Source organism: Cebus imitator, unplaced genomic scaffold, assembly GCF_001604975.1.
Source record: "Cebus imitator isolate Cc_AM_T3 unplaced genomic scaffold, Cebus_imitator-1.0 Scaffold487, whole genome shotgun sequence".
NCBI classification, from domain to species: domain Eukaryota; kingdom Metazoa; phylum Chordata; class Mammalia; order Primates; family Cebidae; genus Cebus; species Cebus imitator.
Genome location: NW_016107802.1, coordinates 199,295 through 222,480, shown reverse-complemented (window position 1 = coordinate 222,480; position 23,186 = coordinate 199,295). Strand labels below are relative to the sequence as shown.

At 44.2% G+C, this 23,186-nt stretch overlaps 1 protein-coding gene across 2 annotated transcripts; it reads left to right on the top strand.

Annotated features, from left to right (window-relative positions):
* Positions 1-1,145: 1,145 nt before the first annotated feature.
* TUBAL3 (tubulin alpha like 3) lies at positions 1,146-14,226 on the top strand. Of its 2 annotated transcripts, XM_037732998.1 has the most exons (5): positions 1,154-1,195; positions 1,343-1,405; positions 5,062-5,305; positions 10,766-10,914; positions 11,768-14,226. In XM_037732998.1, exons 1-5 carry the CDS (start codon positions 1,193-1,195, stop codon positions 12,710-12,712), a joined length of 1,404 nt encoding a protein of 467 aa, XP_037588926.1. In that variant the 5' UTR covers positions 1,154-1,192; the 3' UTR covers positions 12,713-14,226. The 2 variants fall into 2 exon arrangements, with proteins under 2 accessions (XP_037588927.1, XP_037588926.1); XM_037732999.1 differs by lacking the exon at positions 1,343-1,405 and having other exon boundaries at positions 1,146-1,195.
* Positions 14,227-23,186: the final 8,960 nt, after the last annotated feature.

Genomic DNA, 23,186 nt, shown 5'->3' with positions numbered 1-23,186 from the left:
AAGAATCCAATTATATCATGCATGCAAAGAACACATCCCAAATATGAGAATATGGAAAGGTTTTAAATTTCTAAGAATGTAAAAAGATGGGAAAATACGATCATTCGAATGTGAACCAAAAAATCTCTATTAAAGTAGTAATATTAATATTCGATCATAAAAATTTTAAGGTAAAAATTATTAATGTAGCTAAAGAGGGTCATTTAAAAACAAAAAAATTAAAGTTTTTGAAAATCTAATAATTTAAAATTTATATGCTCTTCAGAACACAGCCTCAAAATATATAAAGCAAAAATTGACAGAAAAAGAAATAATGGTCAAATTCAAGTTATAATGAAAAATTTTAACACATCTTTTGAAATAATTGCTACTCAAATTTGGACTACACAATATAGCTGTTTGACTTAATAGAGAGATTGATTGAATGATCGATGTATCTAAAACACTGCATCCAACAAATGCAGTATGTGCATTCTTTTCAATGCTCATGGAACATTTTCAAAAATTGACTGTGTAGTAGAATATAAAGGAAGTTTTAGCAAATATATAAGAAGAAAAATCAGTTAAGATGTGTTATCCGATCCTAGTGCAATTAATAAAAAATAACATAAGTATATATTATGCACGATAAAAGTTCAAAAAATAATAATAAAAACATAGAAAATTCCTCTATGTTTGGATGAGGGACATCCATTTCATGAGGGACATGAATAGGGCACATAGAAGTAAAAAGGACACTGTCTTGGTTTGCTCCATGTATTCAGGGATTGTTTAAATTTGTTTGAGAAGATATTCACGTAGTGCTCATGCAGTAGAAAAAACTGCTTTACTGTAGTAGCAAATTTCACTCACACTCTTTCCTTTTTCCATGCCAATGCTAAGTAAATTCTCAACCCAAAAGGGGATTTTTAAAAGACACATGTTCTTTTCAACATAAGTATAAGTTGGATGCAGATTTGGATAAGCTCTCAGTAGTTCATCTGTAGTTGTGTACAAACTTTATCCCAGGTTGTTCAGGCCCAACTCAGCTACTCAGGGACCAGATAACTAAAAAACTGAAAAGAAGCTGTTCTGCTTTAAGTGAAGAACGCTCCAGCCCTCAGGTGCAGTTATTTCCGGGCCTTGTGATAAAGCTCAGCTGGGAGGCTCCTCAGTCATTACTACAGAGCAGGAGGGGCCCGTTCTCATCAGCATGGTAAGTGGCTACATGCCTGTGCATTGCTCTAGGAAATTTTACTGATCATATTTGGGCCTTTTCTCACAGCAAACAATTCTTGATAAAATTGCAATGCCAGACAAGAAATTTGTACAGAAATATTTGCTTCTTTCAACATCCGTGTAGATGCATTGGGGTCAGATGTGGACAGGCTGTCATCTGTTCCTCTGCAGTGCTGCTTCTTTCAAGGTAAAGCTCAGTTGATTCGTAGTATTTCACTGCCACTAATTGAAGCACTGAAGCAGAAATCTCTCCTTCTCTTAGTTTCACCTTTGTTTTAGGCCCAGAGGGCTGATTTTTCTTTAATAATTGCTTCACCCTTCGTTATGCTGTTAAGAGTTTCTGAGGACTTCAGTCTTAGGTAACCATTGTTAGCCTCATAAATGCCTGGCAGGGTAAAGTGCACAGACATCTTCTTTTCCTTCCGTGAGTTTAGTTCTTTGGCACCACAATGACTAGAATAACTTACAATAATTCTGTTTGGGGACTACCTTTCAGATCCACTTCCCCTTTATTTTCTTCTGGGATAAAGTTTGTACACAACTACAGATGAACTACTGAGAGCTTATCCAAATCTGCATCCAACTTATACTTATGTTGAAAAGAACATGTGTCTTTTAAAAATCCCCTTTTGGGTTGAGAATTTACTTAGCATTGGCATGGAAAAAGGAAAGAGTGTGAGTGAAATTTGCTACTACAGTAAAGCAGTTTTTTCTACTGCATGAGCACTACGTGAATATCTTCTAGTTTTTCAGTATCTTTGAATTTTTATTTCTTCAATGGAAGCAACATTTCAAACTGCTTCATCTTTGATTTCTCACCCCATTGGCCTCTCTGTCCAACCTTTTACAAATGTTTAAATTGTTTTGCTTTTAAAAATTATGCCTTTCAACATGAGAGAGACTTGTGATAACAGCATATTCTGTATCTTGACTATCAATGTCAGCGTTCTGGGTGTGATTTTGTATGACAGTCTTGCAAGATATTTCCACTGGGGGAAATGGGTAGGGGTTACAAGGGATCTTCCTACAAGATCTCAACTGTTAATGTTGAGATCCCTGTAGATTGATACGCAGTACTCCTTACAACTGTGTGTCAGTCTATAGAGAGCTCAACATTAACAGTTTAATTAAGAGTTATGCTGTTCTAGTAATTCAAATAATCCTTGTAGCAGCATTTAATAATGTACTATGACCTGTGAGTTCTGACATTCAGTGGGCATTTTATCATCTTCTATTTTATAGTGTGACTAATATTTTAATAGAGAATTTGGAAAAAAGGGAGAGGCTTAAGAGAAGAATAAGGCGAAGATAGTCTTCTATACTCTTGGACAGAGGATGCTTGTTAGTCCAGGCTATTCATGCTGAGTTCAAAAAGAACAGCATCACTCTGCTTTCTGAGTTGCTTGAACAGAGCATGTGAAGAGGGACAATCTTTTTTCAATGTTAGTGATTATTTTTACTGTGAATATTGTGAACAAATACCACATGCACACCTGAATTTTCCTTGTCACCGTAGCACAGGACTGGGTGGTAGCCAGGGGAGAAGGCAGAGAAAAGTAAGAGGTTTTAATGATGTAGAAACAATGTTTCACCCTCTTTTAAAAAAAAATTTTAACTTAAATTTAGAGAGCCAAGTTTTGATCAGATCACAGCAGCTAATGTATTTACAGCACTTTAAGTCCGACAGCTGAGAGGAATACGACTGAGGGTATCTGAAGTCTGCTTAGAACAGAATGTGCTGTTCCAAGAGGTGGAATATTAGTTGGTCCTAAGCAAAGTGCTTTCTAAATTAAGTTAATTAAGTTTGATACCTTTGTCAGAAGAGACTGTTAGTTGCTCAGAAAAGAAACAAGATGGAAGCCCTACTAAGTTAGTGAACTTGAATTGGTCATGAAGCAAAGAGGGCTGTGTTATGCCTTGTGAATTACCGAGACAAAGTACAAAGGTTTGATGCCATTGGACATGAGCAGAGTCCAAGTCAGATTGCAGGGGTGTGGCTGGCCAGAGCCTTCTCCCTACTTCCCTCTGACTTGTGGTCTCTGTGGACCAGTGGTCCTCAACCTTTTTAGCACCAGGAACCAATCTCGTTGAACACAACTTTTCCATGGAGTCGGCGGTGGGGGATGGTTTCTGGGTGAAACTGTTCCGCCTCAGATCATCAGGCATTACAGTACTTAGATTCTCATAAGAAGCACACAACCTAGATCCCTTGCATGCACAGTTCACAATAGATTTAGTGCTCCTATGGGAATCTAATGCGGCTGCTGGTCTGACGGGAGACAGAGCTTAGCCAGTGATGCTCACTCACCTGCCGCTCACCTCCTGCTGAGAAGCCTGGGGATTGGGGACCCCTGTGTAGACCACAGGTCAGGATTGACAGGAGGCCTGAGGTATTTCAGTAGTAGAATCTCAGGCTTTGAGGCAGTGTAGACATGAACAAAGGAAGGGGTTCCCCTCAGCTTATCTGTTCAAACAGCTCAAAGGGTCCTGATGCAGAAGACCAGAGGGTCTCCCTCTGCAAGACTGTTCCAGTGCCACTGTCAATCAAACCACAGCAATATTAAGATCAGCGATTGCTATCACCTTAGGCTTTTTAGGATTTAGCTTTTTCTTTCCCTCTCTTAATAGATCATTGTCTGTTTAAATTAACAGAATAGTTGTTAGCCTTTAAAAAAAGATGATTTAAAAGTGGGATGGGGGAGTGTGAACGCTGATGAAGGTGGAAGAAATAGTAAAGTTTAGACAAGAAAATAAAATCACTAGCCAAATATAACTAGATTTAGTATCTTGATGCATTTTCTTTTAGATTTTTTATGCCGATTTTTGAAGATATTTGACATTATCCTCTATATACAAATACGTATCTTATATGCTTTTGATTTAATACGTTATCATAAGCGTTTCCCATGTCATAAATCTTTTTTTGGGTGAACATTTAAGGGCTGCATAACATGCTATTGCATTGATCTACCATCCTTTAAATGCCCAGCAATCTGCAAATGGTTAGATTAAGTAAATTGGTTTTGGTTTTCATGCTTATGAATTATGATGCTGTGAATGCCATCAGCCTGCATCTTTGCATTTTAGAGTCTTTTCTTTAGTAATTTGTTTGTTTATGTCATTTGCCCATCTAGTGGATGTCTCAAGTGTTTATTTTAGAAAGTTGATACATATAAAAATCAATTTTTATCTCTATATATTTATTATAAAGCTTTTACATTTTGGAGCTGTTAAAAACATTGCATTTGCCTTATAAAATTTCCCACTAGTTTTAAGTTTAGTGTGTATATCCATCCTTATTCAGAGTGCACATGAATGGTAAAGACAACATTTTAAATTTATCTGCAATGAGTTTTAGTACCTGACAAGGCTCTGTATTGATTTTGGTTTTCTTTCTTTCCAAAAACTAGCTAATTTTCTTTCTAGGCAAGTCCAGCTGATATGTATAACTAAACACACACACACACACACACACACACACACACACACACAGACACACATACATCTCACCTATATTAAACGAATAAAGTGAAAGCAGTTATATTTTGATTTGCGTTGTAAGTGTGTGTATGTCTTAATTCCAAGCTTAGTGCAGAGTAGGTGCTTAATTTATATTGTTAATAAACATTTTAATGGAATTTAAATCCCTATTTAATTGTCTCTGAAGCTTAGCTGTACTCTGGCTCCTCATTTCCATGAAACACTTTTGATAATCCTTATTACACATTTCTCTGTGTCCTTAAGTGAGCTTGGTTTCTGCCATTTGTAACCGGAAGTGCTGAATAGCAGATCTCCTGTTGTCTAAACGCCTGCTCAGTTCCAACTCCCCATGGCTTATTTCAGAGGGAGTGCCTTTCCATCCACATCGGTCAAGCTGGCATCCAGATTGGGGATGCTTGCTGGGAGCTCTATTGCCTGGAACATGGAATCCAGCCAGACGGAGTTGTTCTTGACAGTCATCAGAATCAGCTGGAAAATGCGAAAACGGAGCACACAAATGCATCTTTCGATACCTTCTTCCGGGAGATAAGAGCTGGGAAGCATGTGCCTAGGGCACTCTTCGTGGACTTGGAGCCAACTGTTATAGGTACCATAAACGTCACATTCTAGTATACTTAACTGGAGCCACACTCAAAGAAATCAAGCGGATGGGATGATCAGATTATACGGTCCATCTGAATGAAATCACATGGACCTTTCCCAAATGTAGAGGCTTACTCAATGGCCATTTAGGGTGATTAACATGACAAACACACCTAAAGGGAAGACTAGCCTTTATCAATTTTAATTTTAATTAATTAATTAATTAGTTTTGACACGGAGTCACTCAGGCTGGAGTGCAATGGCACAATCTTGGCTCACTGCAACCTCCTCCTCCTGGGTTCAAGCGATTCTCCTGCCTCAGCCTCCGAGTAGCTGAGACTACAGGCACGCACCATCATGCCTGGCTAATTTTTGTATTTTTAGTAGAGATGGGGTTTCATCATGTTGGCCAGCCTGCTCTTGAATTCTTGACCTCAACCTACCTGCCTTGGCCTCCAAAAGTATTGGGATTACAGGCGTGAGCCACTGTGCTTGGCCTAGTTTAGCCTTCTTTACCTATGTGATGAAATGAATTAAGACCTGCTAATTGATCCACATATGGATTGTAACGGAACACTAAGTCTTTTCTTGGGTTCAAGAGCCATTTGCTAGAAGGCACTGGCAAAGAATCGGAAAGTTTTTCGATAGCTACTTAAAAAGTTGAATATTTGAAAAGGATCCCAAAGAACAAGAAGCAAATATATACTCTAGTTATGGGAAAAACAGTACAATTTTAAGATTACTAATGATATACTTCATAATATGTCATGCCAAAACTCTTAAAATGGAGCTAGAAAAATACAGGAGAGAGGGGCTCTTACTGACTTAAGAGAAAAGCTAGAGATTGGGGTAGATTTGCGTTTCCTATTGTACATCCTTTGTTCGTGTGTAATAAACTTCGCCTACACTTAGTGGTTTTTTTTATTTTTTACTTTTTGAGATGGAGTTTCACTCTTGTTGCCCAGGCTGGAGTGCAGTGATGCAGTCTTGGCTCACTGCAAGTTCCACCTCCTGGGTACAAGGGATTCTCCTGCCTCAGCCTCCCCAGTAGCTGTGATTACAGGCACCTGTCACCACGCCCAGCTAATTTTTTTTTTTGTATTTTTAGTAGAGACAGGGTTTCACCATGTTGGCCAGGCTGGTTTTGAACTCCTGACCTCAGTTGATCCACCCGCCTCAGCGTCCTGAAGTGCTGGGATTACAGGCATGAGCCACTGTGCCCGGCCCTACATGTAGTGGTGTAAGGCAATAATAATTACTGGTTTGAATCTACAATTTGGGTGGGGCTCAGAGGCAACAGCTCCCCTCTGCTCCATGTGGTACTAGCTAGGAAGGCTCAAGTGGGAGCTGGGGCATCACTTTGAAAGTCACTCATTTCCATCGATGGCCCCTGGGGGCTGGCTGTTGGCTGAGAGGTAGTGGGAGGGGTGGAGAAAAGGAGAGGCTGATGAATTCAAGGTCATGATAAGAGGGAATTGAATACAACCCCATAAACACTTCAGCTGGGTGACGGGAGTACTAAGATGAATAACTGCTGATTTTTGCCTTTGATGTGAAGATGCTGTTGCCCGTCTTGGTCAGCTGGGACGGCTGTATCAGAACACCACAGACCCAGTGGCTTAGACCACAGTTGTTGATTTCTCACAGTTCTGGAGGCTGAAAATCTGAGACCAGGGTGCCTGGTGTTTGGCTTCTGGTGAAGTCTGTCTTCCCGGCTTGCAGATGGCCGCCTTTTCACTGTATCCCCATATGGCAGAGAAATAGCCTGTGTCTCTTCTTATAAGGGCCCTAATTCCATAATGAAGTCGTTACCTTTATGACCTAGTTACCCACAAAGACTCACCTCCAGATACCATCGCATTGGGGATTAGGGATTCAACACATGAATTTTGGGGGGACACAGCCATTTAGCCCACAGCAGCTGTTCTTTACCAGTTGAGGACCTGCCCAGGTATGTTCCTCTAATTCTTTCAGCACTCTGTCAGGAGACACTATTATCCTCAATTTATAGATGAGGAATTTCAGAAATCTTGGGGAGGTCAAGGAACTTCTTAAGATCACTGAGCTATTAGAGTAGAGCTGGGTTTGGTCCCAGGTTTGCCTTCTTATTAAATCTATTGCCTTTTAACAGAAAAGTAGCCTAATCTAGTGAAGAAGAAAATATAAATAGTTACAACAACACTGTTTAAGTGGAGTCATATAAAATTGCCAGTGTATGACTATTTTTTAACCTAAAAAATTAATTTTTTTATATATGATATAACTTAATGGAACTTTCTACAAAAGGAATGTCCAATAATTTGGCCTTCCTTGGGCTACATTGGAAGAAGAAGAATTGTTTTGGGGCACACATAAAATATACTCACACTAACATAGCTGATGAACTAAAAAAAAAAATTGCAAAACAATCTCAATGTTTTAAGAACATTTACGAATTTGTGTGGGGCTGCGTTCAGAGCTGTCCTGGGCTGCATGCGGCCTGTGCACTGTGGGTTAGACAAGCTTGCTCTGCAAGGCAGAAGGAATGAATAACCAGGGAGTCATGAAATATGTTTGCTTGCTTGTTTTTTAGAGAGAGAGATGAGGTCTTGCTCTGTCACCCAGGCTGGAGTGCAGTGGCGTGATCTCGGCTCACTGCAACCTCTGCCTCCCAGGTTCAAGAGATTCTCCTGCCTCAGCCTCCTGAGTAGCTGGGATTACAGGCACACGACAGGCCCAGCTAATTTTGTATTTTTAGTAGATATGGGGTTTCACTGTATTGGCTAGATTGGTCTTGAACTCCTGACCTCCAGTAATCCACCTGTCTCAGCCTCCCAAAGTGCTGGGATTATAGACGTGAGCCACTGTGTCTGGCCAATTTTTTGTTTTTTGTAGAGATAGGGTCTCACTATATTGCCCAAGCTAGTTTCAAATTTCTGACTTCAAATGATCCTCTTACCTTGGGCTCCCAAAGTGCTGGGATTCCAGGCATGGGCCACCACACACAGCCTCACACACCCTCTCATGAAGGGTCAGCATTTGCAAATTCAGAGCCACGAAGGAATGCCGCAAGTGTAACCAGGAGTTCACCGTGGCCAGACATAGGTGAGCAGGAGCACAAATCGGGGTATGAGGCTGGGAAGCTGGTCCGGGGCAGGCTCAAGGGTGAAGTTAGGACAAAGTAAGGAAGTTGTGGTCAGAGAAAGGAATTTGCGAGTTTAAGATTTTGGAAGCGGGAGAGTTCTGAGTGATGATGGAAGTGGAGGGCAGCTGAATGACACTGTAGTTAAGGAAGCTAAGGAGCTGTCATATAATTGTTCAAAACTATTGAAGTCTCTGAGGATATTGATTAAGGGCACCATGCTGGGTACTGAAGCCCCTGGGAAACCTGTGCCTGGGAAATTAGAATGGAAGGCTGGTTACTTAGGAATGGCAGGTGCAACCACTAACCTCTGAGAGAATGGATTTTATGGAAAAAAACATATGAACATATTGACCCTCAAGATCCTGATTCAACTTTGTCATGAAGAAGGAAGCTTCTGTAAATTACTTCCCCAGTCGGAATTTAGCCTTATAGCTTCAGATGAGAAGGAAATAGTCCACACAGAAATACACGTTCACTTATAGCTTGTTTATAAATGTATCTTTTAAACATCTTAGCTCTGGGGGAGGTTTGTATGTAAGCTAGTTAAACGTTATTTAAACTCAAATTTAATAAATATTATTTGAGAGGTTGCAAAATTGGAATTTAGAAATTCATGCACAGGAAGGTGCGGTGAATTGAAAGAACGACCTTGCTCTGATTAAATAGAAACACAATGCGTCTCTCCTTAGGCTGTGAGCTTCTAGGACTGGCTTGGCTATCTGGTGCCAAGGCTGTGGTGTATAATGAGGTAAATCTGCATAAATGCATGTCATGAAGCCAGTTCCGTCATTCTTCCTTATAATTGTTGTTGTTATATGGGCCATGCGTTGTGCCTTATGTTCTCATAACAGCTCACTGGGGTAGGTCTTGTTATAATCCTTATTTATGAGCTAAAATCACTGACTAAGTAACTTCTCTCTAGCTTAGTGAGGAAGGCAAGATAGGAACCCAGGAAACTGATTCTTGAAACATGCATTTAACTACTAAGCAATGCAGTATCCCGCGGTAACCAGGGCAGCGGTCCCAAAGCCTGCTTAGCCCTGAAACACTGCTGCTTAATCATCAGGAATAATGCTATTTGAGTAATTCTAAGGTGCAGAGTAGGGCATGCTGCCCAGGGTTTTAGAAGGCAATGAGACCTGGCAAGGGTTGCCCTCAGTTGTACTGGATACTGCCAACATCTTAATGCCAATTTCCCTGCGTCATGCATTTATGCCCATGGCATTTGGGTCGTGTGGGCATTTGAGTTCGCCATGCCTTCCCTGTTAAATCCTCTTTTGAAGTGGATTTAAAAGATGGATATGCCTTTCTTTTTAAAAACTTATTTTATTTTATTTTCCTTTTTTTGAGAAGGAGTTTCACTCTTATTGCCCAGGCTGGAGTGCAATGGGGTGATCTCCTCTCACTGTAACCTCTGCCTCCCAGGTTCAAGTCATTCTTCTGCCTCAGCCTCCCGAGTAGCTGGGATTACAGGTGCCCACCACCATGCCTGGCTAATTTCCTGTATTTTTAGTAGCGGCAGAGTTTCACCATGCTGGCCAGGCTGGTCTCAAACTCCTGACCTCAGGTGATCCACCTGCCTCAGCCTCCCAAAGTGCTGGGATTGTAGGCATGAGCCACCGCACCCTGGATATGCCTTTCTATGTGATTTTCCAGCACGCAGTTGGCTATTTGTAGATAAAAATACTTGTCTCAAAATGCCAATGTGTTGTAGGGTGGGCAGTGAATTGAAGAGTGTCCCCCCAAATTCATATCCACCTGGAACCCCAGAATGTGACTTTATTTGGAGACAGGGTCTTTGTCGATGTGATTGGTTAAAATGAGTCCTCCTGGATTAGGGAGGACGAATGTTGAAGAATTGTGTCCTTATCAGGAGAGCACAGACACACATACAGGGGAAAAGCTCATGTGCCAGAGGCAGAGATGGGAAGGGGGCAGCTAGGAGCCAAGGAGAGCTAAGAATTGTGAGTCACCAGGAGCCAGGGGAGGCATTTGGACTGGGCTCCCCGGGGCCTCCAGCAGTGTACACTTCTGGCCTCCGGAGCTGTTAGGAAATAAATTCCTCTTAAGCCACAACGTTTGCTGTCATTGGTTATGGCAGACCTGGGAAACTAATCAGGGGTGCATGGTGGAAAAACATACTTTCCATGTATATGTAAAGAATTCCGCCCTTTCCTGGACTAAGACAGGCTAATTCAGCACCATCTGAATTCCATTCCTGGACCACAGCATTGAGAGAAAGCACGGGGGTCATCAGGTCCAGGGAGGGCCCAGGAGGACTAGCAGAAGGTGGACGGCTGAATTGCACTGACTGCCCTGACCTCCTTTGGCCCTCTGCAGATGGGATCCGGACAGGAGAGCGCCGTTCACTCTTCCACCCAGAGCAGCTCCTGAGCGGAAAGGAGGATGCTGCCAGCAACTACGCGCGGGGTCGTTACTCTGTGGGGTCGGAGGTCATCAACCTTGTGCTGGAGAGGACCCGGAAGCTGGCAAGTGGCTCCCCTTCTCCTCCAAGGGGGCTGTGCCTGGGGCATGTGGGGTCCTGTGGCAGAATTGACCAGCATTATCTGCTGTCACCATTGCCACCAACCCTCTCTCCCTGGGCATTGGCCTGGGTGCTCGGAACTGGGGAGGGGCCCTCATCTTGGCTTTGATTACCCCTTGTTAGTAGGAAGGGGACAGAAACCTTTACTCTTACTCGGGGTCCTCTGATCACCTGATCATCCTTGCTTCTCCTAACACAGGGTTTATCTTGTAATGAGAGACACACTCTCACACACTCTAAAACCTGTCACTTTCCAAGAGTAACCTGTCATTTTCCAAGAGTAACTGCTGCTTATGAAGTTAGCAAGAGGAACACCCTACCTGGAGTTGCGTGGCTGTAACTCCTCTTTAAGGGCCTGAGTCTGGAGACCCTTTGCTGAATAAGGGTTTTGGTGTTTGGCATATTTGTTTGCTCCTACAACGCCTTTTACGCCAGCATGCCAGATGGAGCATAGAAGTGGGGGGAATGTTATTTCGCTCCAGTGTTTTGTCATTTTCTTTGTTATGGATAAAGGCCTTGCTTGCGATCACATACAGATAGACACGCAGGGGACAGTGAAAGACAGGTGGCTATTTGTGCTCTGCTTGTAGCAAAGCTCTGAAGGGCTTTGCCTACTCCAGAAGTACCCCTGAGAGTATTTCGAAACAGCTGTGTTTGTTGTGGAGTTAATAATGGCAAAGGAGTCCTTTCTGGAAGTCTGTGTTTTGGGGAAACCTCCTGGGTCCTGTCACCACCATCCAGTTCACCGCTTCTGGATTTGTTCAGCCGAATTCTCACATCCTGTTTACTTTCTTCAGGCAGAACAGTGTGGTGAACTTCAGGGATTTTTGATTTTCCGAAGCTTTGGAGGGGGCACTGGTTCGGGGTTTACATCTCTTTTAATGGAGCGGCTCACGGGAGAATATAGCAAAAAGACGAAATTGGAGTTCTCGGTCTACCCAGCCCCCAGGGTCTCCACTGCCGTGGTGGAGCCTTATAACTCTGTCCTCACCATCCACTCCACCACAGAGCACGCGGACTGTACCTTTATGGTGGACAATGAGGCCGTCTATGATATATGCCATCACAAACTCGGTGTTGAACGCCCCTCTTACGCCAGCATCAATAGACTGATGGTTCAGGCAGTATCTTCCATCACTGCCCCCCTCCGGTTTGAAGGGCCCTTGAATGTGGACCTAATTGAATTCCAGACCAACCTAGTACCTTACCCGAGAATACATTTCCCCATCACCACCTTTGCCCCCATTGTCTCTGCTGACAAAGCCTACCATGAGCGGTTCTCCGTGTCAGACATCACCACTGCTTGCTTTGAGTCCTCCAACCAGCTGGTCAAGTGTGATCCTCGGCTTGGGAAGTACATGGCCTGCTGCCTACTCTACAGAGGGGATGTGGTCCCTAGGGAAGCGAATGCAGCAATCGCAACCATGAAGGCGAGGCACTCTGTTCAGTTTGTAGATTGGTGTCCAACGGGTTTCAAGGTGGGCTTCAACAATCGGCCGCCCACGGTGATGCCAGGTGGGGACCTGGCCAAAGCCCACCAGGCCCTCTGCATGCTGAGCAACACCACGGCGATCGTGGAGGCCTGGGCCCGCCTGGACCACAAGTTTGACCTCATGTACGCCAAGAGGGCATTTTTGCACTGGTACATCAGAGAAGGCATGGAAGAAGCGGAATTCTTGGAGGCCAGGGAAGACCTGGCGGCCCTGGAGAGGGATTATGAGGAAGCGGGGCAGAGTTTCTGATGCATGTGTGACAGGTGCAAATGAACGTCAAGCTAAAACGGCATGTTTTCTTTACAAGCTGTTATATGCTTAGTGGGTAATTCCCCTGATGAGAAGAAAAATGAAATCAAATCAGGCAAGACTCTAGGTTCCACATGAAATTAAGTGGGTCAGTACCAACCAGGAATGCATTATTTCCAGGTCTACTGGTACTAGTCAGCTCTGCTCCCCGGGAGCCTTCGGAAGCTTCGAGTCCTTTGAACTGCTGGGTCACTTCTAGGTGGGGTTTTTTGTTTAACCAAGAGACTATGAAACCCTGAAGTTTATCCTTTTTCTTTCTGGTACCTGAAGTATGAAACAGCACATGTTGATTACAAATGTTTTTTCCCCTACATCTATATTTTTATACTGATTGAATCATAAATATTTTCAGTATGATTCTTTTTCTTCTTTTAAATATGTACCCAAAGGGCTCAGTTTGCTTGTTATGTAAACAAACTACAGTCTTTCTAAAACTTGAATTTGGGTGTCCCACAGGTCAGAGGTGAAAGCCATCTCTTCCACTTCCCTGTCCTGGAAGTGCTGTTCTCAAAGTATTACCGGCCTAACTGTGCCAGAGTCACTGCAGAAGTTTCCTAAAAATGCAGATTGTTGAGCTTCTCTATGGACTTGCTAAGCTGGAGAGGCTGTGTCCTAAGGATTTGCGATTTACAAAAACACTCAATGGAATTAATTTTTGGTACTGAATAGTTCCATTTGAGAAAATAATTTACTCTGGACAAAGCTATAAATGCATTAAAACCACTGGTGAGATTTTAAGTAACCGCAATGTTTACTTTCACTGATTCTTGGAATGAAGGCGACGTAGATGCTGCAGAGGCGCTGGGTCGGGCTCAGCTGTTGCTCTTGGACGGATGGTAGACAGTCCTCACGAGCCTCGTCCGTCTGTGCTGTTTAACCTGTCAGCCCTCGCCCCCCAGCTGTACTGACTCTTCACTTCAACTGGGCACAGGCTTTTGGCTCAGGTGGACGTCGGAAGGTAGGAGGCACGGGAGCCTTGGCTGGGGGTATGAAGTTGTGTGTCTGTTTTGAAACTCCTCAAACTACAAGGCTACTACCTTTTTGCTTGTGCACTTGGACTCAAAAACTGACCCTCTGTGTGTGTGTGTGTGTGTGTGTGTGTGTGTGTGTGTGTAAGAACTATTTTTTAGAGTGTTTACAGGTTCTCAGCAACATTGAGTGAAAAGTATAACCCTCCATTTTTGACGGTTCCTTGGGAGGTTCTCTTACATACTAAAGTCCCTCCCCTGAGATGTGGCCTTTAAGGGTGGCACTCAAACAATGTACCCTTTTGCCTGCTTTCAGTTGAAACCATTCTCACCATGGAGGCCAGTGACCACCGTTTGGTGGAGATGACATTTAGCCCCTCTTCAGTACCAGAAGGGTGTTTTCCCCCAGCGCAGACAGCTCTCACTGAATTTTGTTCAGTCCCCAGGTCTCTAAGTGTCTGGTTGTGTCCCCTTTGGACTCCACTTCCAAACATCACTCCAAGGGCTCAGCTTCTGCTCACACAAAACTGCGTTCCGGGGTTCTGTTTGGAGACAGGGCCTGTTAATCAAGCTGTGCCGGGATTCCTGGTGTGGCAACAGGGAAAGGACCATGACTCTCCTTTTCATGTCTCTGACTTGCTGTGATCAAACACTTGGAGGAAAGATTACTTTGTCCAAACGAAAGGAATGATTTGCTCAACATTAGTGTTTCTTCATTATATCCAATATAGACCGATGGTGTCTATAGCTGGCTCTTTATTGAAGTGTGAAGAAAACTGTTACCGAGCCAAAGGGCTTGCTGCCTGGCCAACATGGGTCCAACATTTTAATTTCCTGCAGACGTGATTCCTACTTTGGAGCCCAGTTTGGGTGCACCTGCTTCATGGAGCCTTCCAGGATCTTCTTCCTTGTGTCCTCCCTGAGCTCCCAGAGCCCTGGTCTGTTCCATCCCAGGGTTTATGGACAGTGGAGACACACCATGAAATCTATCACTGCATTGAAAATTTGTAGCGAGAACTCATTGATGAAAAAAATTTAATTTGTATGTCATACATAGTGTCTTACATTTTTATTAGGCTTTTACTAAGTATTTAACATTTATTGGCGGGGCGAGTGGCTCACGCTTGTAACCTCAGCATTTTGGGAGCCCAAGGCAAGAGTATCACTTGAGCCCAGGAATTCGAGGACAGCGTGGGCAACATAGTGAGATCATCTGTGCTTATACACACACACACACACACACACACACACACACACACACACACACGTGTATATATATCAGCCAGGCGAGGCATGCACCTTTGGTCCCAACTACTTGGGAGGCTGAGGTGGGAGGATCACATGAGCCCAGGAGGTTGAGGCTGCAGTCAGTCATGATTGCACCACTGCACTACACCCTGGGCAACAAAGCAAGACTGTCTCAAAAAAATAAAGTAAAATAAAATAAAATTTATTCTTCAATGTACATGTGTTGTTTCTCCATTCAGCCACTAGGGGGCACTAGTGACATGCTTAAATAGTTGAGTTTTTGGTGCTCTAGGGGTGTGTGTGTGTGTGTGTGTGTGTGTGTGTACATGAGTACTGACACATCGAGAAAAAGACTATATATTTTCTTTTGTTTTTAAAATTTAATCTACTAAAGAACCAAAGTATTTCTTAAGCTTTTACATTCAGCTTGTGAATCTTATTATTTATAAACCTAGAAAATTTGTATAATCATTTTTAAAGGGAATACACATGAATTTTGGGTCTCCTTTACAGTCTTAGTTAAATGCTCTTAAATATTTTAGGTTGCCTATAGATTTAATATCTTCTACTTTCTGTTGAGGACGTTGACAAACTTTCCTAAGTCCTGTAAATAATTCTTTACAAATTTAATAAATTGAATTATACCTATGGTGATTAAGTACTCTTAGGTGTTCTAAAACTTTCTACAAGCGATTAAGATTTGTACTTAAGTGACAAGTGTACATTTATTGACAACATTTACACTTTTGAAAATTGGAATGACACAGCCTGGTATGGCTGCATCAGGTCAAACACTCTTCAGTATGATGAATGCTGTATTTGAAATGCCAAGTTGGCGCAGCTTCCTTCCCACAGGAGCCCCAGCACATCCTTATTTAATGGATTCACTTACAGTGATTAATTGAGTGCTCGTCACAGTTCCAGGCACGGGGCATGCAGCACTGAACAAAACAGAAACAAGCCCTACCCTCATGGACTTTCTGTTGCAGTGAAGGTGGAGGAGGGTGGAAGACAGTCAACATGGTAAGTCAGTCAGTTATACTACAGGTTAAAGATGGCAGGTGCTCTTGGGAAAACGAAGAGGACGGTAAGGGGGAACAGATTGCAGCTTCAAATGAGTGGGCGTTGTGGTTTCCAGAGACAGAAGGCTTTGACGAGGACTTCAAGGGAGCGACAAGGGAGACTGCAGATATTTGAGGGAAAAACATTCCTGGCAAGAGGAACTGTCAGAGGTGTTCGAACCCGAGCAACTGCGTCTTGAGTGAGCACTAGGAAAACGGCGCTGGCACTTGCTGGGCTGCGCTCCCAGAAAGTTGGGTATTCCCGGCCTCTAGATGTTTATGGCTAAGGGAACAGATGGATAACATTTACTAAACAGACCCCGACTTGGGAGGGTCCTGATATCCCGATACCTTGAGAACAGAAGCATTTGTAAGTTGGCTTTAAATATAATAATATTGATTCTTGCAAAAAATAGTAATTAAGAAAATTAATCCTTTATCACAAACCCTTGTAGCAGAGGACGTTTTCCCTGATTTTTTTTTTTTTTTTTTTTTTTATCAGATTTTTTTTTTTTTTTTTTTTTTTTTTTTTTTTTTTTTTTTTTTTTTTTTTTTTTTTTTTTTTTTTTTTTTTTTTTTTGAGTCGGAGTTTCGCTCTTGTTACCCAGGCTGGAGTGCAATGGGGCGATCTCGGCTCACCGCAACCTCCGCCTCCTGGGTTCAGGCAATTCCGTGATTTTTTAAATCCTATACATAAACAAGCATTGTACCCAGGGTGGACGTGTTCCTACTGTCTACGGAGGAGCTGCTCCTTCAGCACTTTGCTTTCTTAACAAACATGCTTTCACTTTGCCCCGTGGACTTGCCCTGAATTCTTTTTTGCATGAGATCCAAGAACCCTCTAGTGGGGTCTGGATGGGGATCCCTTTCCAGCAACAGAACCAGCAATGGAGATTTAGGAGGGGCCACCAAGGGAGAAGGAAACCAGCGCAGTGTCCTGAAAGGCACGTTGGAGAAAAGCCTGCTCAGGAGGATGGCGTGGGCCTGGTCCCCTGCCTTAAAGGATGGTCCTAAGTCCTGTGAGTGAGGGCTGAGGCTTGGCCGCTGGATTTAGAGCTGACCTTGAAGAGCGGGTTCAGTGGACATCGTCAGGGCGCTGCTGTACGAGGAAGCAGAGTCACGTGCTGCTGTCCGGGAGAGGTGACGGGTCCAGGGCTGTCGGCCAGCTGCGGTGGCTCACACCTGTCATCACAGCACTTTGGGAGGTGGAGGCAGGAGGATCGCTTGATCCCGGGAGTTTGAGACCAGCCTGCGCCACACAGTGGGACCCTGTCTCCATTTTTATTTTTTAAAAAGCGTTGCTTTTAGCATTGGAGAAAGAAAAATGGGTTTGCTTGCTAGTGTGAATGACGCAGCGGAGGAGGTGGCGTCGGTGATGTGGGAGGAAGACAGAAAGGTTGTTGGATCCATGTCTTAGGTGGATGAGAGGGGAAGGAACTTCGAGTGTGACACAGAGGTTGTCCCTTCACAGAAGCACGGACAGCTCATCTAACTCCACAGGCAGGAAGGCAGAGTGTGTGAGTACAGGCGCTCTCGGGGCGAAGACACGGTGGTAGGATTTCTGTCAAATGGTGCTTCTGAAATGTTTTCTTAACGTAAAGGGAATAAAATCACCAGCCGAGGTTGGAAGGGGAAGGACACCCTAGAGGTCTGAGGGGAGAAGAAGATGAGTGAACGTCTAGGATAGCAGGAGCAGAGGTGGTGAAGGGAGCGTGGTCTGAACGCTGGGCCGTCTCAAGAGCCCGTCTAAGGAGTCCAGTGAGGATTCTAAGGCGAGATCAGTCCGTGTGTGTGTGCGTGTGTGTGTGGTGTGTGTGTGTGTGTAGTGTGGTGTATGCGTATGATGTGATGTGTGTATATTTGTGATATATGTGGGTGTGTGGTATGTGTGTGTGGTGTATGGTGTGTGTGTGAGGTGTGTATGTGTGCGTGGTGTGTGGTGTTTTTGTGTGTATGTGGTTTGGTGTGGTGTGTGGTGGGTGTGTTTGTGGTGTGGTGTGTGATGTGTGTGTGTGATGTGTATATGTCGTGTGTGTGTGTGGCATGTATGTGGGGCATGTGTGTGGTGTGGCGTGTGTGATGTGTATATGTCGTGTGTGTGGTGTGTGTGTGTGGCATGTATGTGGGGCATGTGTGTGGTGTGGCGTGTGTGTGTGATGTGTGTAGTGTGTAGTGTGTGTGTGGTGTGTGGTGTGGTGTGTGTGTGTGGTGTGTGTGAGTGTGTGTGGGGGTTTTAAGCTGTGTTAAGCTTGAGGGTTCAAGGGCAGGAAGAGTGGCGTGTTTGAATGAATAAGGCAAGGCAAATGTGGAACAAGGGAATCTCAGGTGTGTGCAGCAAGCGATTGTAAAATCCACCCTGGCGTTTAGACTGGCAAGGAGAGAGGAAAGGTCGGGAAGTGACAGGAGGGATGGTGAAAAGGTGGCAGGACCTGTGGATTATTGGCATCAGTGGGGCTGAGAGATGACTGGAGTTGCTGTCCTAGGAAGGGGAAGCTGGAAAGACAGGCCATGGCGGTCGGAAAGTCTGTGACTTGTAATGACAAAGTCATGGGAGTGAGTGGCGGGCATGATGCGGGTCAGGGTCACGGGAGTGGAAATGTTTAAGGAACTGAGGGGCCAGGGTGTAGGAGGGGTCATCTACACGTGTGCTGAAATCACCACAAATTAAGACAGGAGCCCTGTGAGCAAGACTGATGAGCCAAGAGCTAAAATGACCAAGAAATGAGGTGCTATGGGAGGCCAAGGGGGGAAGATCACCTGAGCTCAAGACCAGCCTGGGGAACGTGGCAAGACCTAGTCTGTACAACAAATACAAAAATTAGCCGGGTGCGCTGGCAGACGCCTGAAATCCCAGCTGCTCAGGAGGCTAAGGTGGGAGAATCTCTTGAGCCTGGGAAGGACGGGGCTGCATTGAGCTGTGATCACACTACCGCACTCTAGCCTGCACGACACAGCAAGACCCCGTCTAAAAAAAAAAAAAATTAAAAAGTGAAATACGGTGGCCTGACCCAGGTGTTGGTAGGTGACAAAACAGTGACAGTGGGGGAGATTCAAGCTGATGACTTGCAGTTCACACTGGTGAATGATGGCTGATGTGGGAAGGAGAGAGAATGTCGAATATGCTTTCCCTTGAGGAAAACAATACGTCACCCCGTAGCTTTTGGGTTATCTTACACAGATTAATGTTTTGTCTCTTGCTTTCTTAGCTTGCTGAGGCTTTTTAATGATATTGATCAGGCTCTGACTGCTCTTGGCAACTCTAATGGAGCCCTAGCAGTCGTCTATCACAAGAACTTCGTTAACTAAAGAATGAAGTGTTCCCTTCATTCTTAGCCCACTCAGATGTGAGTCATGTTATTATCTAATTTTCAAGTCAGATTACATCTGTAATTCTTATGAAGGTAGATAGCTACATCATTTGATTAGATTTTATATTCCTTAGGCTCTTGACATATGTACATCTCTTTTTAGTTTAATATTAACTACTCTTGAACTTGCATATTTCACATTTCTTGAAATTGTATAAAATGTCTGATTGAATGCTGGGTATTTCTCAGCTTTCCCTGACTATCTGGTTACAGCTTTCAAAATTGTTGAACTGTCATGAAGCAGGTACCTTTGTTTGCGGTTGATATTTGCTTTCAGCATTCCTTGTTAGCTAGAATATCTAGAGACCGTGGTATGGTTTGTGTCCCCACCCAAATCTCACCTTGAATTCTAATAATCCCTACTTGTCAAGGGAGGGGCCAGGTGGAGATGATTGAGTTATGGGGGCGGATTCTCCCATGCTGTTCTCGTGGTAGTGAATAAGTCTCAGAGATCTGATGGTTTTATGTATGTGAGATTCCCCACACAAGCTCTCTTGCCTGCCACCATGTAAGATGTGCCTTTCCTCCTCATTCACCTTCTGCCATGATTGTGAGGGATCCTCAGCCATGCGGAACTGTGTCAATTAAATGTCTTTACTTTATAAATTACCCAGCCTCAGGTATGTCTTTATTAGCACTGTGAGAACAGACTAATATCATCCATTCATGTGTCTTGTCTCCTTGGAGATTAACTTGCCTACTGATCCCTATTTTATTTGTATCAGAGACCTTAAACTAACTTTTAAGGGCATTTAAACCAAAATAAGTAATCTGACTGGGATTGTGTTGAGAATTTTCACTTACACAAACTCATTTTTGTTGCCCCAAAAAAGCACTTCCAAATTTTATGTTATTTTTATTTTTGGAGACGGAGTTTCACTCTGTCACTCAGGCTGGAGTGCAGTGGCACAATCTAGGCTCACTGCAGCCTCTGTCTCCCAGGCTCAAGCAATTCTCCTGCTTCAGCCTCCCAAGTAGCTGGGATTACAAGTGAGTGCCACCATGCCTGACAATTTTTTGTATTTTTAGAAGAGACATGGTTTCACCATGTTGGCTAGGCTGGTCTCCAACTCCTGGCCTCAAGTGATCCACCTGCCTCAGCCACCCAAACTGGTAGGATTACAGCTATGAGCCACTGTGCCCAGCCTATTTTTTAATGAAACTACTATGCCTTTATTTTATTACATGTTTTTCTCTCTTCCATGGTGTAAATTCCTTTCCTGTCTGTGATGACTTGGTGCTTTATGCTTTTATTTTTAAAAACTATTTTAAAAATAGTTTTAAAAAATAAAATAGTTTAAAAAACTATTGTTTTTGTTTTTATTTTTAAAAACTATTTTAAAAATGGTTTTAAAAAATATAAATGGAGATGGGGTCCCACTATGTTCCCCACGCTGGACTCAAGTGATGCTCCTGTCTCAACCCCCACTCTTGCTGGGATTATGGGTGTGGGCCACCATGACTGGCTGCTTTAGTGTTTTGTTGGCCCCAAGAATCTGACTGATTCTTGACAAGGAAAAAAATCACCATCCTCTTTGATATCAATTATCCTAGTATCTCTACTTACAAAGGGAAACGTTACTATCACCATTATTTTACTTTTACTTTACTTTAGTTAATTAATTAATTTCTTTAAAGGCAGAGTCTTGCTCTGTTGCCCAGGCTGGAGTGCAGTGGCACAATCTCTGCTCACTGCAACCTCCACCTCCCAGGTTCAGGAGATTCTTGTGCCTCAGCCTCCTGAGTAGCTGGGATTACAGGTGCACACCAGCATGCCCCACTAATTTTTGTATTTTTAGTAGAGATGGGTTTTGCCATGTTGGCCAGGCTGGCCTTGAACTCCTGGCCTCAAGTGATCCACCTGCCTTGGTCTTCCAAAGTGCTGGAATTACAGGTGTGAGCCACTGTGCCCAGCCTACCATTATTTTTAAATTTAAATCTGCTTTAGAGGGAAGTCTTCAGGGCAAACAGAGTCACCTTCCTCATAAAGGATTCTGTTGGGAAGTCCTCTAACTTTTATGAGATAAATTAATCTTTTTATTTTTTAATTTGAAAAAATATTTATTACCCAGAATATGTTAATTGAATTCAGTTCTATTAGCTTTTCCCCTCTGGCTGTTCTTTCCTAGACAGTTTCTAATGTGTCCATGTATTACAGTTGTGGGGCAGAGGATCAGATGGGGTTCTTGGATGTAGCCCTGAAACAATCAGATAGCGCCTACACGTACAGAGAATATCTGAGACCTTTGTGCGTTGCCATATTCATCAGTAATTTCCTCTGCAAAAGGCAGTGATGTCTAGCTGAAAAACCTAAGCAGTCTTCTTCAGACTCAAACAATACGGGACGGACGTAATCATTAGCAGACAGCAAGTCACTTAGAGACAGAGACGCTGGCTAATAACTGGGCTTACTCACTAGATAAATAACTTATTCGTGCATATCTGCCTTGCAGAGTAATTAAAAATTGTGTTTCAGAAAAACAAATTATTATACTCGAGAAAGTTCCACACACAGTATTAAATTATTTATTCAGCTGGGTGCCTGGCTCACTCCTGTAATCCAAGCACTTTGGGGGGCTGAGGTGAGCCCAGGAGTTTGAAACCAGCCTGGGCAACATAGGGAGATGCCTGCTCTACAGAAGTGCAGAAGTTCGTTTTATTTACACCGCACAGAAGTGAGAGGGACCACAGCCCCTCTTTTGGGAAGCTGGCCCTGGGCTTTGCGGCCCGGAGGCCGTCAGAGCTCCTGCCGATGTTCATTTCGAGTGGAATTTTGCTCGTATTGAAGGTTCTCATGTCTGCACTCCTCAGATTTATATTTTTATACTAATTGCTATCACTTTGCAGTTCATCTATATGCTCCCCGGCGGGGTTTGCTTCTTTTTAAGTTCTGGCTTTGTTCATCCACTGAGGTCGTTGACTCGGGGTGTGCAGAGGCCTGGCGTGGACATCAGTGTCCCTGCGACACCCAGCTCAGCACAGGGCGCTCACTGCGGCTCAGTGAGAAATCCACGCGGACCTGTGGTCCCCAGGCCCTCGCAAGCCGTGGAGGAGTTGGGGATGTTTCAAGGGGTAATTGAAAGCTCCCTCTCCCTTCAGCCACGACATCCCTCTGAAACAGTTCCCGAGTTATGTCTCTTGGCGGGACCAGGCCCCGGGGACAGCGCTCCATCGAATGACTCTCAAGCTCTCCTTTGCTGCTGCCAAGGCCTCCCACACACTTCCCCCCGAGAGAGAATGGGAGCTGGCTCCCCAGGACCCTCCCTCGTCCCTTCCCTGTCCCAAGCTCAGAGTTTGAAGGCAGCGGGGCCAAAGGAAGAGGAGCTGAGAGAAGCCAGGACTTCAAGAAGCCATTGGTTTAATGGGGTGAGGAGGTAGGAGGGGTGGCAGGGGGGCGGGCGCTGCGGCTCCTGTCCGCCCTGGCGGGGTCTGGCGTGCAGGAGGGGAGCCTGAACGTTCTCAGGCATGGGGTCAACAGGGAGAGGACTGGAGCGGCGAGTGCATGAACTTTGCCTCTGGCCGAGGGGAGGGAGGACGGAGACGCTGCACACAGGGAGGAACGTGAGCCGCCTCGTGTCTGGGAAGGTTGGACGATACTGCACTTCTGTGGGTACAGACGGGGGAGCAGGGAGACGGGGTCAGGGGCCAGAAGAGGTCAGAGGGGCGCGGCAGTGCAGCAGCCTGTGGAGCTGACTGATCCCACAAAACACAAACCAGCACACGGCACTCTCGTCCTCCCCTGGCCCTCCACTGGCCCTCCCCTCGCCCC

What these genes read in the sequence shown, in the direction of transcription:
- TUBAL3 (XM_037732998.1), top strand. An exon ending in GCAGTGCTGCTTCTTTCAAG is followed by an intron (nt 1,406 to 5,061) that starts GTAAAGCTCAGT and finishes GGCTTATTTCAG; the next exon opens with AGGGAGTGCCTTTCCATCCA. An exon ending in TGGAGAGGACCCGGAAGCTG is followed by an intron (nt 10,915 to 11,767) that starts GCAAGTGGCTCC and finishes TACTTTCTTCAG; the next exon opens with GCAGAACAGTGTGGTGAACT.